Consider the following 15,834-nt stretch of genomic DNA (forward strand, 5'->3'; position numbering starts at 1 on the left):
GACCACAATTTCAACCAGATAGACCTCCTGATAGAGTTGGAGAGGGCCATATTTTTGGCTAATCCTTTCAGGGTATCCACGGGGAAGTCACATAGGAATTCCGCCACGATCTTCAAAGAAGGAAGCTGCTGAAGCAAATCTTCTCTCTCAACGCCATCCTCAATATCCCTTCCTAGTTGACTCAACCAAACCCTCAGGGCACGGGCTACAGGTACTGCGGCCATGGACGCCTTCTTCAGGGAGGCTATATATGAATGAAGCCGTTTTAGGAGATTATCTGCCTTCTTATCCATGGGATCCTTTAATAAAGTAGAGTCGTCCGACGGAAAAAAGGACCTCTTCGCTAGTCTGGCCACTGCAGGATCAACCTTGGAAGGTGCCCCCCATTTCTCACATTCGGCAGGGTCTATCCTGTACATAGCCCTAGCTCTTCTTCCTGAATCCATCTTCCTTAATGGATGTTTCCATTCCTTCTGGATGATGGATTCAAGCACCGGATGACTGGGAAAAACCCGTGCTTTCTTTTTAGGAAAGTAAAACAGGCTCCCCTCATCTTGGTCGGTACGCGTCTCCGTCTTGGATTCAATTATATGTTTCACATCCTTGATGAGACGGTTAATATCCTCCTTCCTGAACAAGAAGTTCTCTTCTGTGGCTGGTTCTAGATCTGAGCTAGAACCAGAGGACACCTCCCCTTCCGAACGAGAAGACCTCTCGGGAGACGTAGAAGGGCTAGGATCAGCCCGTTTCCTCTTATGCGTCTTCTGTCTCTTAGACTGAGACAGAAAGGATTCGAGTAAGGAGATTAATTTTTTTGTATTATCTTCAGAGACAAGCTCCGGCTGAGTACAAGCTGCGCAAATGTTTGACGTGTAACCCTTAGGAAGCGGTTTGATACACGTGATACATAAGGGCTGCTTCTTATGTCTCTTCACACGCCTGGGTGAGGATTCCGGGGAATGGGAAAACACCTCTAATCCACAGCTCCCACAATAATCGTCCTGGTGGTCATCAGGGAGAGGCTGGTCGCAGGATTGGCACAGCCTGTGCCTGTGTTTCCTGGCTCTTTTTCCTCCTTTACTGGAATGGCTGGACATCTGGAAGAGGAACAGATTAAATATATACCATAAAATATAAAGTCAAGTAAAACTGGCTGTAATCAGTCATAACCAGAGCCTGGATCAGGGGTACCTTAGAAATAATAGAGCTCGACTGCCAAGGCACAAGGGCAGTGAGAGCATGGACTATACCACCTTAAATACAGGAGAAAATTTGAATTTGCCGCCGGAATCCCGGGGGGCGGGCGCCCGCTGATGACGTCACACTCAGCAGCCGACGCTGCGTTCCACGATGCGTTCCACTGAGATTTGCAGGCACCGCCATTGCCACAAAGAGAGAGAAGCGCTGGAGCGGCATAATGCAGGCATCGCTGCACACCCGAACCCGGCACAGGAGAGGACAGACTCCACAGAGCAGCGCCAAGGCACCCCCATGGCTAGCTGGACTCTGAGCCTAAGCCTGGGACACCCCCCAGGCATGAGGGCTCCAGATGAGGTGGGCTATGGAACCTGTCCAGAATCAGGACATGAAAAAACACGTTGGAGGTTTGAAAGAGGGAGTGCTTTATAGGGACCTAGAGGACTGCTAATTAATTAATTATCTTGTTTTTATCTAGGTGGGCGGTCCTGGGGCGAGAATAGGACTCAGTTAACCCTTCATGTGCTGCCGAGGACGACAGGGGAAATAGAGAGGTATCTGTAGATATCATACAATGTACCGGTATATAGAGAGGTGTCTGTAGATATCATACAATGTACCGGTATATAGAGAGGTGTCTGTAGATATCATACAATGTACCGGTATATAGAGAAGTGTCTGTAGATATCATACAATGTACCGGTATATAGAGAGGTGTCTGTAGATATCATACAATGTACCGGTATATAGAGAGGCGTCTGTAGATATCATACAATGTACCGGTATATAGAGAGGTGTCTGTAGATATCATACAATGTACCGGTATATAGAGAGGTGTCTGTAGATATCATACAATGTACCGGTATATAGAGAGGTGTCTGTAGATATCATACAATGTACCGGTATATAGAGAGGTATCTGTAGATATCATACAATGTACGGGTATATAGAGAGGTATCTGTAGATATCATACAATGTACGGGTATATAGAGAGGTATCTGTAGATATCATACAATGTACCGGTATATAGAGAGGTGTCTGTAGATATCATACAATGTACCGGTATATAGAGAGGCGTCTGTAGATATCATACAATGTACCGGTATATAGAGAGGTGTCTGTAGATATCATACAATGTACCGGTATATAGAGAGGTGTCTGTAGATATCATACAATGTACCGGTATATAGAGAGGTATCTGTAGATATCATACAATGTACCGGTATATAGAGAGGTATCTGTAGATATCATACAATGTACCGGTATATAGAGAGGTATCTGTAGATATCATACAATGTACGGGTATATAGAGAGGTATCTGTAGATATCATACAATGTACCGGTATATAGAGAGGTATCTGTAGATATCATACAATGTACCGGTATATAGAGAGGTATCTGTAGATATCATACAATGTACCGGTATATAGAGAGGTGTCTGTAGATATCATACAATGTACCGGTATATAGAGAGGTGTCTGTAGATATCATACAATGTACCGGTATATAGAGAGGTGTCTGTAGATATCATACAATGTACCGGTATATAGTGAGGTGTCTGTAGATATCATACAATGTACCGGTATATAGTGAGGTGTCTGTAGATATCATACAATGTACCGGTATATAGAGAGGTGTCTGTAGATATCATACAATGTACCGGTATATAGAGAGGTGTCTGTAGATATCATACAATGTACTGGTATACAGAGGTCTGTGTAGATATACAATGTACTGGTATACAGAGGTCTGTGTAGAGATACAATGTACTGGTATACAGAGGTCTGTGTAGAGATACAATGTACTGGTATACAGAGGTCTGTGTAGAGATACAATGTACTGGTATACAGAGGTCTGTGTAGAGATACAATGTACTGGTATACAGAGGTCTGTGTAGAGATACAATGTACTGGTATACAGAGGTCGGTGTAGAGATATACAATGTACTGGTATACAGAGGTCTGTGTAGAGATATACAATGTACTGGTATACAGAGGTCTGTGTAGAGATACAATGTACTGGTATACAGAGGTCTGTGTAGAGATACAATGTACTGGTATACAGAGGTCTGTGTAGAGATACAATGTACTGGTATACAGAGGTCTGTGTAGAGATACAATGTACTGGTATACAGAGGTCTGTGTAGATATACAATGTACTGGTATACAGAGGTCTGTGTAGAGATACAATGTACTGGTATACAGAGGTCTGTGTAGAGATACAATGTACTGGTATACAGAGGTCTGTGTAGAGATACAATGTACTGGTATACAGAGGTCTGTGTAGAGATACAATGTACTGGTATACAGAGGTCTGTGTAGAGATACAATGTACTGGTATACAGAGGTCTGTGTAGAGATACAATGTACTGGTATACAGAGGTCTGTGTAGAGATACAATGTACTGGTATACAGAGGTCTGTGTAGAGATACAATGTACTGGTATACAGAGGTCTGTGTAGAGATACAATGTACTGGTATACAGAGGTCTGTGTAGAGATACAATGTACTGGTATACAGAGGTCTGTGTAGAGATACAATGTACTGGTATACAGAGGTCTGTGTAGAGATACAATGTACTGGTATACAGAGGTCTGTGTAGATATACAATGTACTGGTATACAGAGGTCTGTGTAGAGATACAATGTACTGGTATACAGAGGTCTGTGTAGAGATACAATGTACCGGTATACAGAGGTCTGTGTAGAGATACAATGTACCGGTATACAGAGGTCTGTGTAGATATACAATGTACTGGTATACAGAGGTCTGTGTAGAGATACAATGTACTGGTATACAGAGGTCTGTGTAGAGATACAATGTACTGGTATACAGAGGTCTGTGTAGAGATACAATGTACTGGTATATACAGAGGTCTGTGTAGAGATACAATGTACTGGTATACAGAGGTCTGTGTAGAGATACAATGTACTGGTATACAGAGGTCTGTGTAGAGATACAATGTACTGGTATACAGAGGTCTGTGTAGAGATACAATGTACTGGTATATACAGAGGTCTGTGTAGATATACAATGTACTGGTATACAGAGGTCTGTGTAGAGATACAATGTACCGGTATACAGAGGTCTGTGTAGATATACAATGTACTGGTATACAGAGGTCTGTGTAGAGATATACAATGTACTGGTATACAGAGGTCTGTGTAGAGATACAATGTACTGGTATACAGAGGTCTGTGTAGAGATACAATGTACTGGTATACAGAGGTCTGTGTAGAGATACAATGTACTGGTATATACAGAGGTCTGTGTAGAGATACAATGTACTGGTATACAGAGGTCTGTGTAGAGATACAATGTACTGGTATACAGAGGTCTGTGTAGAGATACAATGTACTGGTATACAGAGGTCTGTGTAGATATACAATGTACTGGTATACAGAGGTCTGTGTAGAGATACAATGTACTGGTATACAGAGGTCTGTGTAGAGATACAATGTACTGGTATACAGAGGTCTGTGTAGAGATACAATGTACTGGTATACAGAGGTCTGTGTAGAGATACAATGTACTGGTATACAGAGGTCTGTGTAGATATACAATGTACTGGTATACAGAGGTCTGTGTAGAGATACAATGTACTGGTATACAGAGGTCTGTGTAGGTATACAATGTACTGGTATACAGAGGTCTGTGTAGAGATACAATGTACTGGTATACAGAGGTGTCTGTAGATATCATACAATGTACCGGTATATAGAGAGGTGTCTGTAGATATCATACAATGTACCGGTATATAGAGAGGTGTCTGTAGATATCATACAATGTACCGGTATACAGAGGTCTGTGTAGAGATACAATGTACCGGTATACAGAGGTCTGTGTAGAGATACAATGTACCGGTATACAGAGGTCTGTGTAGAGATACAATGTACTGGTATACAGAGGTCTGTGTAGAGATACAATGTACTGGTATACAGAGGTCTGTGTAGATATACAATGTACTGGTATACAGAGGTCTGTGTAGAGATACAATGTACTGGTATACAGAGGTCTGTGTAGAGATACAATGTACTGGTATACAGAGGTCTGTGTAGAGATACAATGTACTGGTATACAGAGGTCTGTGTAGAGATACAATGTACTGGTATACAGAGGTCTGTGTAGAGATACAATGTACTGGTATACAGAGGTCGGTGTAGATATACAATGTACTGGTATACAGAGGTCTGTGTAGAGATACAATGTACTGGTATATAGAGGTCTGTGTAGATATACAATGTACTGGTATACAGAGGTCTGTGTAGATATACAATGTACTGGTATACAGAGGTCGGTGTAGAGATATACAATGTACTGGTATACAGAGGTCGGTGTAGAGATACAATGTACTGGTATATAGAGGTCTGTGTAGATATACAATGTACTGGTATACAGAGGTCTGTGTAGGTATACAATGTACTGGTATACAGAGGTCTGTGTAGATATACAATGTACTGGTATACAGAGGTCTGTGTAGAGATATACAATGTACTGGTATACAGAGGTCGGTGTAGAGATACAATGTACTGGTATATAGAGGTCTGTGTAGATATACAATGTACTGGTATACAGAGGTCTGTGGAGAGATACAATGTACTGGTATACAGAGGTCTGTGTAGGTATACAATGTACTGGTATACAGAGGTCTGTGGAGAGATACAATGTACTGGTATACAGAGGTCTGTGTAGAGATACAATGTACTGGTATACAGAGGTCTGTGTAGAGATACAATGTACTGGTATACAGAGGTCTGTGTAGAGATACAATGTACTGGTATACAGAGGTCTGTGTAGAGATACAATGTACTGGTATACAGAGGTCTGTGTAGAGATACAATGTACTGGTATACAGAGGTCTGTGTAGAGATACAATGTACTGGTATACAGAGGTCTGTGTAGAGATACAATGTACTGGTATACAGAGGTCTGTGTAGAGATACAATGTACTGGTATACAGAGGTCTGTGTAGATATACAATGTACTGGTATACAGAGGTCTGTGTAGAGATACAATGTACTGGTATACAGAGGTCTGTGTAGAGATACAATGTACTGGTATACAGAGGTCTGTGTAGAGATACAATGTACTGGTATACAGAGGTCTGTGGAGAGATACAATGTACTGGTATACAGAGGTCTGTGTAGAGATACAATGTACTGGTATACAGAGGTCTATGTAGATCACGTGGCACTTACTCTTCTGCCCCTCTCCATCCACCTCATGTATTTTCCCGCCTTTTCCCCTCCACCAATCATCTGCAGTCAGGCTGAGGAGGAGCCTCCCCCTCATTATCGGAACAGGCGGTCATAGGTTTATCCTGATCACGTGACTTCGGTTTCCAGGTCAAGGTAGCTCTGTAAGATGACGGCGTTGTCGGTGTATTTCTGTGGAAGTATCCGAGGCGGCAGAGAGGACCGAGCTTTATATGAGCGCATCATCCAGCTACTGCAGCGCTACGGAACGGTGCTGACAGAACATGTAAGCCGATCGGAGATCTCTGAAGCAGGTACACAATGTGATCAGGTCTCCGACAAAATGGCGGCGCCCGAAGCTGCAGACACAATTTTACTGTTATGGCTATTGACTTCACCTCCTGTATGTAACCAGTGACTGATGTGTGTGTCTGCCACCTTTCCCAACAAAAAATACTGGGCAAGTTAAGCCACACCCAAAAGGGGTGTGGCCGTGGGGCGTGGTTTCTGTCATACTGTGGTACCCAGTAATAGTAATGCCCCAATTAGAGCCCCCAATAATAGCAATGCCACCATTAGTTCCCCCAGTAATAGTAATGCCCCCAGTAATAGCAATGCCTCCATTAGTTCCCCCAGTAATAGTAATGCCCCCAGTAATAGCAATGCCTTCATTAGTTCCCCCAGTAATAGTAATGCCCCCAGTAATAGCAATGCCTCCATTAGTTCCCCCAGTAATAGTAATGCCCCCAGTAATAGCAATGCCTCCATTAGTTCCCCCAGTAATAGTAATGTCCCCATTAATGCCCCCAGTAATAGCAATGCCTCCATTAGTTCCCCCAGTAATAGTAATGTCCCCAGTAATAGAAATGCCTCCAGTTATAGTAGTGCCCCCAGAATGAATAATGCCCTATTAGTGCACCCCTTCATAGTAATGCCCCATTAGTGCCCCCAGTAATAGTAATGCCCCCAGTAACAGTAGTGCCTCCAGCAATAGAAATGCCCCCATTAGTGTCCCCAGTAATATTAATGCCCACATTAGTGCCCTCAGTAATAGTATAGCCCACATTAGTGTCCCCATTAATAGTAATATCCCTAGTAATAGTAATGCCCTTTAGTGCCCCAACTAATAGTAATGCCCCCATTAGTGCCCCCAGTAATAGAAATGCCCTTATTAGTACCCCCAGTAATAGTAATGTCCCTAGTAATATTAATGCCTCCATTAGTTTGCCCAGTAATAGCCTCCATTAGTTCCCCCAGTAATAGTAATGCTCCCATTAGTTCCCCCAGTAATAGTAATGCTCCCATTAGTTCCCCCAGTTATAGCAATGCCCCCATTAGTGCCCCCAGTAATAGAAATGCCCTTATTAGTACCCCCAGTAATAGTAATGTCCCTAGTAATATTAATGCCTCCATTAGTTTGCCCAGTAATAGCCTCCATTAGTTCCCCCAGTAATAGTAATGCTCCCATTAGTTCCCCCAGTAATAGCAATGCCTCCTTTAGTGCCCCCAGTAATAGTAATGCCCCTATTAGTGCCCCCAGTAATAGAAATGCCCACATTAGTGTCCCCAGTAATAGTAATGCCCCCATTAGTGCCCCCAGTAATAGAAATGCCTCCATTAGTGCCCCCAGTAATATTAATGCCCCCATTAGTGCCCACAGTAATAGTATAGCCCACATTAGTGCCCCCAGTAATAGTAATGCCCACATAAGTGCCCCCAGTAATAGTAATGCCCACATTAGTGTCCCCAGTAATATTAATGCCCCCATTAGTGCCCACAGTAATAGTATAGCCCACATTAGTGCCCCCAGTAATAGTAATGCCCCATTAGTGCCCCCAGTAATAGCAATGCCTTCTTTAGTGCCCCCAGTAATAGTAATGCCCCTATTAGTGCCCCCAGTAATAGAAATGCCCCCATTAGTGTCCCCAGTAATAGTAATGCCCCCATTAGTGCCCCCAGTAATAGAAATGCCCACATTAGTGTCCCCAGTAATATTAATGCCCCCATTAGTGCCCACAGTAATAGTATAGCCCACATTAGTGCCCCCAGTAATAGTAATGTCCCTAGTAATATTAATGCCTCCATTAGTTTGCCCAGTAATACTAATGCCCCCATTAGTGTCCCCAGTAATAGTAATGCCCCATTAGTGCCCCCAGTAATAGCAATGCCTCCTTTAGTGCCCCCAGTAATAGTAATGCCCCTATTAGTGCCCCCAGTAATAGAAATGCCCACATTAGTGTCCCCAGTAATAGTAATGCCCCCATTAGTGCCCCCAGTAATAGAAATGCCCCCATTAGTGCCCCCAGTAATATTAATGCCCCCATTAGTGCCCACAGTAATAGTAATGCCCCATTAGTGCCCCCAGTAATAGTAATGCCCCATTAGTGCCCCCAGTAATAGCAATGCCTTCTTTAGTGCCCCCAGTAATAGTAATGCCCCTATTAGTGCCCCCAGTAATAGAAATGCCCCCATTAGTGTCCCCAGTAATAGTAATGCCCCCATTAGTGCCCCCAGTAATAGTAATGCCCCCATTAGTGCCCCCAGTAATAGAAATGCCCCCATTAGTGCCCCCAGTAATATTAATGCCCCCATTAGTGCCCACAGTAATAGTATAGCCCACATTAGTGCCCCCAGTAATAGTAATGCCCCCTTTAGTTCCCCCAGTAATAGTAATGCCCCCATTCCTTATAAGGGAACAGGAATCGGTAGTAAAGGGTTAAAATTTAATAGAAACAATATACATCACATCAAATTGTCATACATAAACATTATAACAATAAAACTTGAATTGATGAAGATGGGGTCCTGAAGAAACCTGTAGATAATACAAATTGAAGGGTTCATGGGACACTGCCCACAATGTAGGTCAGTCCCAGGAGGTCTACAAGCACCTGAATGTGATTCCAAGAGCGTGTGGTTAGATAGTATCAGATGAAGATATATTTGCCAGACAATGTCCAGATTCAAACCTCCCAAGATAGGAGGGAAGGCAATTTGTATCAGGTTCTGAGAATGATCGCTCTTCAGAAATAATAGCGAAATAGTAGCAGATGCTTCTTACCATATGCCTTCCCACGGCTCACTGTGGTGAATCGAAGCAGCAGCCGATCACAGCTGACGCGGCGTCCCACGTGGTGTAGAGTCAGAACGTGACGTCTCACGTGACTCATCAGCTGGAGCTGGGATGGCGAATCTTGTTGAGCTTACAAACACCACCTCAATGCGAGACTGGTATACAGATCACCCCGACCGACGTGGTCACTGCTCGGTCACTTGTGGTACTTGGGGGAGAAGGCTCACTGTCCCAACTTGACCAAACGCGTTTCAGGGTATACACCCCTTCCTCAGTGGTGGAGACAGTGAGCTCTGAGCAGCTTTTTGTATCCTCCCAGAGAGCCAGCCACAGGTGGGACTGCTCTAATTGGAACCTCAGGAAAACCCGATGTGGGAATCAGTTATATTCCATATAAAAAAACATCAGATCCTACAACATTCACATTATTAATAAAATAGACAGATAAACAATATGGGTATCAGAAGGAAAGACGATATAACCGCATGAGAAGACGCATATATAAGCCCCCGCGTCTTAAATGTATCTTCATACATAATCATCTGTTTGGAAAATCCAATGATCATATGGAGTGATACCCCAATTTTGACATCATATAATATTTAATCACATATAAATGTCTCAAAAATTCATAAACCATAAAAATGACAATGCCGATATAATAATAAAAACGCACATGCGGTCGGGTGCGTTTTCAATGCGTTTTTGATGCGTTTTATTCAAAAAACAATAAAAACAATAAAATCCACCTTTTGGAAGGTTAAAAAGCATACAGAATAGTAAATTTCGTCAAATAAAACCCTGTTGAAAATATATTCAAAGGGAGACAGAATGATCTATCCAATTCTTATGGAGGCCTAGTGCGTAGGAAAAGGGGAGGTGAGCAGGGAGGAACAGAGTGCTGGGAAACAGCCAAACTCTGAATCAACATCACCCCCCACCCCTCAGAGGAATCCGAACAATTCCCATTCGGCATTCAGGCCCCTAGGGATATTTTCGAATTTGAATCCCTGATCCCTTATAAGGAGTGCCCCTCATTTCTTTATTACAAAATTTTTTCTACCGTGCGGTCTGGGTGGACCGAGAGGTGAGCACCCATCTCCATTCGGTCTATAGGTTGAGCCGCCGATTTGCATTTCTTGTTAAATGCCCCCATTAGTTCCCCTAGTAATAGTAGTGCCCCCAGTAATAGTATCGCCCCCATTAGTGCCCCCAGTAATAGTAATGCCTCCATTAGTTCTCCCCAGTAATGGTAATGCCCTCATTTGTGCCCCCAGTAATAGTAATGCCCACATTAGTGCCCCCAGTAATAGTAATGCCAACATTATTGCCCCCAGTAATAGTAATGCCCCCATTAGTGCCCCCAGTAATAGTAATGCCTCCATTAGTTTTCCCCAGTAATGTTAATGCCCCCATTTGTGCCCCCAGTAATAGTAATGCCCACATTAATGCCCCCAGTAATAGTAATGCCCCCATTAGTGCCCCCAGTAATAGTAATGCCTCCATTAGTTCTCCCCAGTAATGGTAATGCCCCCATTTGTGCCCCCAGTAATAGTAATGCCCACATTAGTGCCCCCAGTAATAGTAATGCCCACATTAGTGCCCCCAGTAATAGTAATGCCCCCATTAGTGCCCCCAGTAATAGTAATGCCCCCATTAGTGCCCCCAGTAATAGTAATGCCCCCATTAGTGCCCCCAGTAATAGTAATGCCCCCATTAGTGCTCCCAGTAATAGTAATGTCCCCATTAGTGCCCCCCAGTAATAGTAATGCCCCCATTAGTGCCCCCAGTAATAGTAATGCCCCCATTAGTGCCCCCAGTAATAGTAATGCCCACATTAGTGCCCCCAGTAATAGTAATGCCCACATTAGTGCCCCCAGTAATAGTAATGCCCACATAAGTGCCCCCAGTAATAGTATTGCCCACATTAGTGCCCCCAGTAATAGTAATGCCCCCATTAGGGCCCCCAGTAATAGTAATGCCTCCATTAGTGCCCCCAGTAATAGTAATGCCTCCATTAGTGCCCCCAGTAATAGTAATGCCCACATTAGTGCCCCCAGTAATAGTAATGCCCACATAAGTGCCCCCAGTAATAGTAATGCCCACATTAGTGTCCCCAGTAATAGAAATGCCTCCATTAGTGCCCCCCAAGTAATAATAATTCCTCCATTCGTGACCCCAGTAATAGTAATTCCTCCATTCGTGACCCCAGTAATAATGCCTCCATTAGTGCCCCCACTAATAGTAATGCCCCCACTAATGGTAATGCCCCCAGTAATAGCAATGCCTCCATTAGTTCCCCCAGTAATAGTAATGTCCCCAGTAATAGTAATGCCCACATTAGTTCCCCCAGTAATAGTAATGCCCACATTAGTGCTCCCAGTAATAGTAATGCTCTCATTAGTGCCCCCAGTAATAGCAATGCCTCCATTAGTTCCCCCAGTAATAGTAGTGCCCCCAGTAATAGAAATGCCTCTATTAGTTCCCCCAGTAATAGTAATGCCCCCATTAGTGCCCCCAGTAATAGTAATGCTACCATTAGTGCCCCCAGTAATAGTAATGCCTCCATTAGTGCCCCTAGTAAGAATAGTACCCCCAGAATGAATAATGCCCTATTAGTGCACCCATTAATAGTAATGCCCCATTAGTGCCCCCAGTAATAGCAATGCCTCCTTTAGTGCCCCCAGTAATAGTAATGCCCCCAGTAATAGTAGTGCCCCCAGTAATAGTAGTGCCCCTATTAGTGCCCCCAGTAATAGTAATGCCCACATTAGTGCCCCCAGTAATAGAAATGCCCCTATTAGTGCCCCCAGTAATAGAAATGCCCACATTAGTGCCCCCAGTAATAGTAATGCCCCCATTAGTGCCCCCCAGTAAGAGTAATGCCCCCATTAGTGCCCCCAGTAAGAGTAATGCCCCCATTAGTGCCCCCCAGTAAGAGTAATGCCCCCATTAGTGCCCCCCAGTAAGAGTAATGCCCCCATTAGTGCCCCCCAGTAAGAGTAATGCCCCCATTAGTGCCCCCCAGTAAGAGTAATGCTCCCATTAGTGCCCCCCAGTAAGAGTAATGCCCCCATTAGTGCCCCCCAGTAAGAGTAATGCCCCAGTTAGTGCCCCAGTAAGAGTAATGCCCCCATTAGTGCCCCCCAGTAAGAGTAATGCCCCCATTAGTGCCCCCCAGTAAGAGTAATGCCCCCATTAGTGCCCCCCAGTAAGAGTAATGCCCCCATTAGTGCCCCCCAGTAAGAGTAATGCTCCCATTAGTGCCCCGCCTGCTTCCTCCACGTATCATGATGACCTTTAGATCCTCGTGTTCTCAGCACAGGGCGGTGATGACATCTGGGTGTCAGGATGATGAGAGTTATAGCCCCTGATTGTCGTCTGTAGGGGAAGATGCTCAGGAGATGGGAGATAAATTCATCCACGACAGAGATGTCTCCTGGCTGCAGCGCGCGGACGTGGTGGTGGCGGAGGTGACGCAGCCATCGCTCGGCGTTGGCTATGAGTTGGGTCGAGCAGTGGCCATGAACAAAAAGATTCTGTGTCTTTTTCGAGGTTCCAGCGGTCGAGGTGAGGACTTCATTGGTGACCTTCTCCGGCTCCCGAGTGATTCCAGGGTGCATCCTGCCTGTGCAGTGTACTGCCCCCTACAGGCTAAGGCCTTGGTGTGGTGACCTCTGAGCGCCTCCTGCTGACTACAGACACAGTGACCTCTGAGCGCCTCCTGCTGACTACAGACACAGCACAGTGACCTCTGAGCGCCTCCTGCTGACTACAGACGCTGCACAGTGACCTCTGAGCGCCTCCTGCTGACTACAGACGCTGCACAGTGACCTCTGAGCGCCTCCTGCTGACTACAGACGCTGCACAGTGACCTCTGAGCGCCTCCTGCTGACTACAGACGCTGCACAGTGACCTCTGAGCGCCGCCTGCTGACTACAGACGCTGCACAGTGACCTCTGAGCGCCTCCTGCTGACTACAGACGCTGCACAGTGACCTCTGAGCGCCTCCTGCTGACTACAGACGCTGCACAGTGACCTCTGAGCGCCTCCTGCTGACTACAGACGCTGCACAGTGACCTCTGAGCGCCTCCTGCTGACTACAGACGCTGCACAGTGACCTCTGAGCGCCTCCTGCTGACTACAGACGCTGCACAGTGACCTCTGAGCGCCTCCTGCTGACTACAGACGCTGCACAGTGACCTCTGAGCGCCTCCTGCTGACTACAGACGCTGCACAGTGACCTCTGAGCGCCTCCTGCTGACTACAGACGCTGCACAGTGACCTCTGAGCGCCTCCTGCTGACTACAGACGCTGCACAGTGACCTCTGAGCGCCTCCTGCTGACTACAGACGCTGCACAGTGACCTCTGAGCGCCTCCTGCTGACTACAGACGCTGCACAGTGACCTCTGAGCGCCTCCTGCTGACTACAGACGCTGCACAGTGACCTCTGAGCGCCTCCTGCTGACTACAGACGCTGCACAGTGACCTCTGAGCGCCTCCTGCTGACTACAGACGCTGCACAGTGACCTCTGAGCGCCTCCTGCTGACTACAGACGCTGCACAGTGACCTCTGAGCGCCTCCTGCTGACTACAGACGCTGCACAGTGACCTCTGAGCGCCTCCTGCTGACTACAGACACAGTGACCTCTGAGCGCCTCCTGCTGTCTACAGACGCGACACAGTGACCTCTGAGCGCCTCCTGCTGACTACAGATGCTGCACAGTGACCTCTGAGCGCCTCCTGCTGACTACAGACGCTGCACAGTGACCTCTGAGCGCCTCCTGCTGACTACAGACACAGTGACCTCTGAGCGCCTCCTGCTGACTACAGACACAGTGACCTCTGAGCGCCTCCTGTTGACTACAGACGCTGCACAGTGACCTCTGAGCGCCTCCTGCTGACTACAGACACAGTGACCTCTGAGCGCCTCCTGCTGACTACAGACACAGTGACCTCTGAGCGCCTCCTGCTGACTACAGACACAGTGACCTCTGAGCGCCTCCTGCTGACTACAGACACAGTGACCTCTGAGCGCCTCCTGCTGACTACAGACGCTGCACAGTGACCTCTGAGCGCCTCCTGCTGACTACAGACGCTGCACAGTGACCTCTGAGCGCCTCCTGCTGACTACAGACACAGTGACCTCTGAGCGCCTCCTGCTGACTACAGACACAGTGACCTCTGAGCGCCTCCTGCTGACTACAGACACAGTGACCTCTGAGCGCCTCCTGCTGACTACAGACACAGTGACCTCTGAGCGCCTCCTGCTGACTACAGACACAGTGACCTCTGAGCGCCTCCTGCTGTCTACAGACACAGTGACCTCTGAGCGCCTCCTGCTGTCTACAGACGCGACACAGTGACCTCTGAGCGCCTCCTGCTGACTACAGATGCTGCACAGTGACCTCTGAGCGCCTCCTGCTGACTACAGACACAGTGACCTCTGAGCGCCTCCTGCTGACTACAGACACAGTGACCTCTGAGCGCCTCCTGCTGTCTACAGACGCGACACAGTGACCTCTGAGCGCCTCCTGCTGACTACAGATGCTGCACAGTGACCTCTGAGCGCCTCCTGCTGACTACAGACACAGTGACCTCGGAGACGGTGTTGTGTGATGTTCCTACTTTCCCTTGCAGTGCTCTCTGCGATGATTCGGGGGGCCGATAACGAACATTCAGTACTGGTCAGAGATTATGATCCTGAAGACGTGGAGAGAGTTCTACAGGAATACTTCACTCTCACCTTCCCCTCACTGTGATGCCACAATTACTGAGCTGTGCAATAAACCGTTTGTTCTCTGCTGAGCCCTTATTTACTGAGATGAAGTGCATAGGGAGGAGGAACCAGTATCTGCCCCATTGTGTGATGGGGGGGAGGAGGAGTAATTATCTGCCCCATTGTGTGATGGAGGGGAGGAGGAACAGTTTTCTGCCCCATTGTGTGATGGAGGAGAGGAAGAACCAGTATCTCTGCCCCATTGTGTGATGGGGGGGAGGAGGAGCCATTATCTGCCCCATCGTATGTTGGGTGTGATGTGGGGAGAAGTAACCATTGTCTAACCCATCATGTGTTGGGTGTGAGGAGCGGAGAAGGAACAGTTATCTGCCCCATTGTGTGTTGGGAGTGAGGAGGAACCATTATTTGCCCCATCATGTGAGGAGGGGAGGAGGAACCATTATCTTCCTCATCGTGTGATTGGTGGAAGGAGGGGAGGAACCAATATCTGCCCCATTGTGTCAGGAGGAACCATTATCTGTCACATCGTGTGTTGGGTGTGAGGTGGGGAGGAGTAACCATTGTCTAAACCATCATGTGATGGGTGTGAGGAGCGGAGAGAGAACAGTTATCTGCCCCATTGTGTGATG

At 46.5% G+C, this 15,834-nt stretch overlaps 1 protein-coding gene across 1 annotated transcript; it reads left to right on the plus strand.

Moving 5' to 3' along the window:
- The first annotated feature begins 6,507 nt into the window (after positions 1 to 6,507).
- On the plus strand, positions 6,508 to 15,273 carry DNPH1 (2'-deoxynucleoside 5'-phosphate N-hydrolase 1). Its single transcript, XM_040427669.1, has 3 exons — positions 6,508 to 6,705; positions 12,852 to 13,034; positions 15,106 to 15,273. The coding sequence occupies exons 1-3, from the start codon at positions 6,561 to 6,563 to the stop codon at positions 15,225 to 15,227; spliced, it is 450 nt and encodes a 149-aa protein (XP_040283603.1). The 5' UTR covers positions 6,508 to 6,560; the 3' UTR covers positions 15,228 to 15,273.
- Positions 15,274 to 15,834: the final 561 nt, after the last annotated feature.

This window comes from Bufo bufo, chromosome 4 (genome assembly GCF_905171765.1).
Source record: "Bufo bufo chromosome 4, aBufBuf1.1, whole genome shotgun sequence".
Classification (NCBI taxonomy): Eukaryota; Metazoa; Chordata; class Amphibia; order Anura; family Bufonidae; genus Bufo; species Bufo bufo.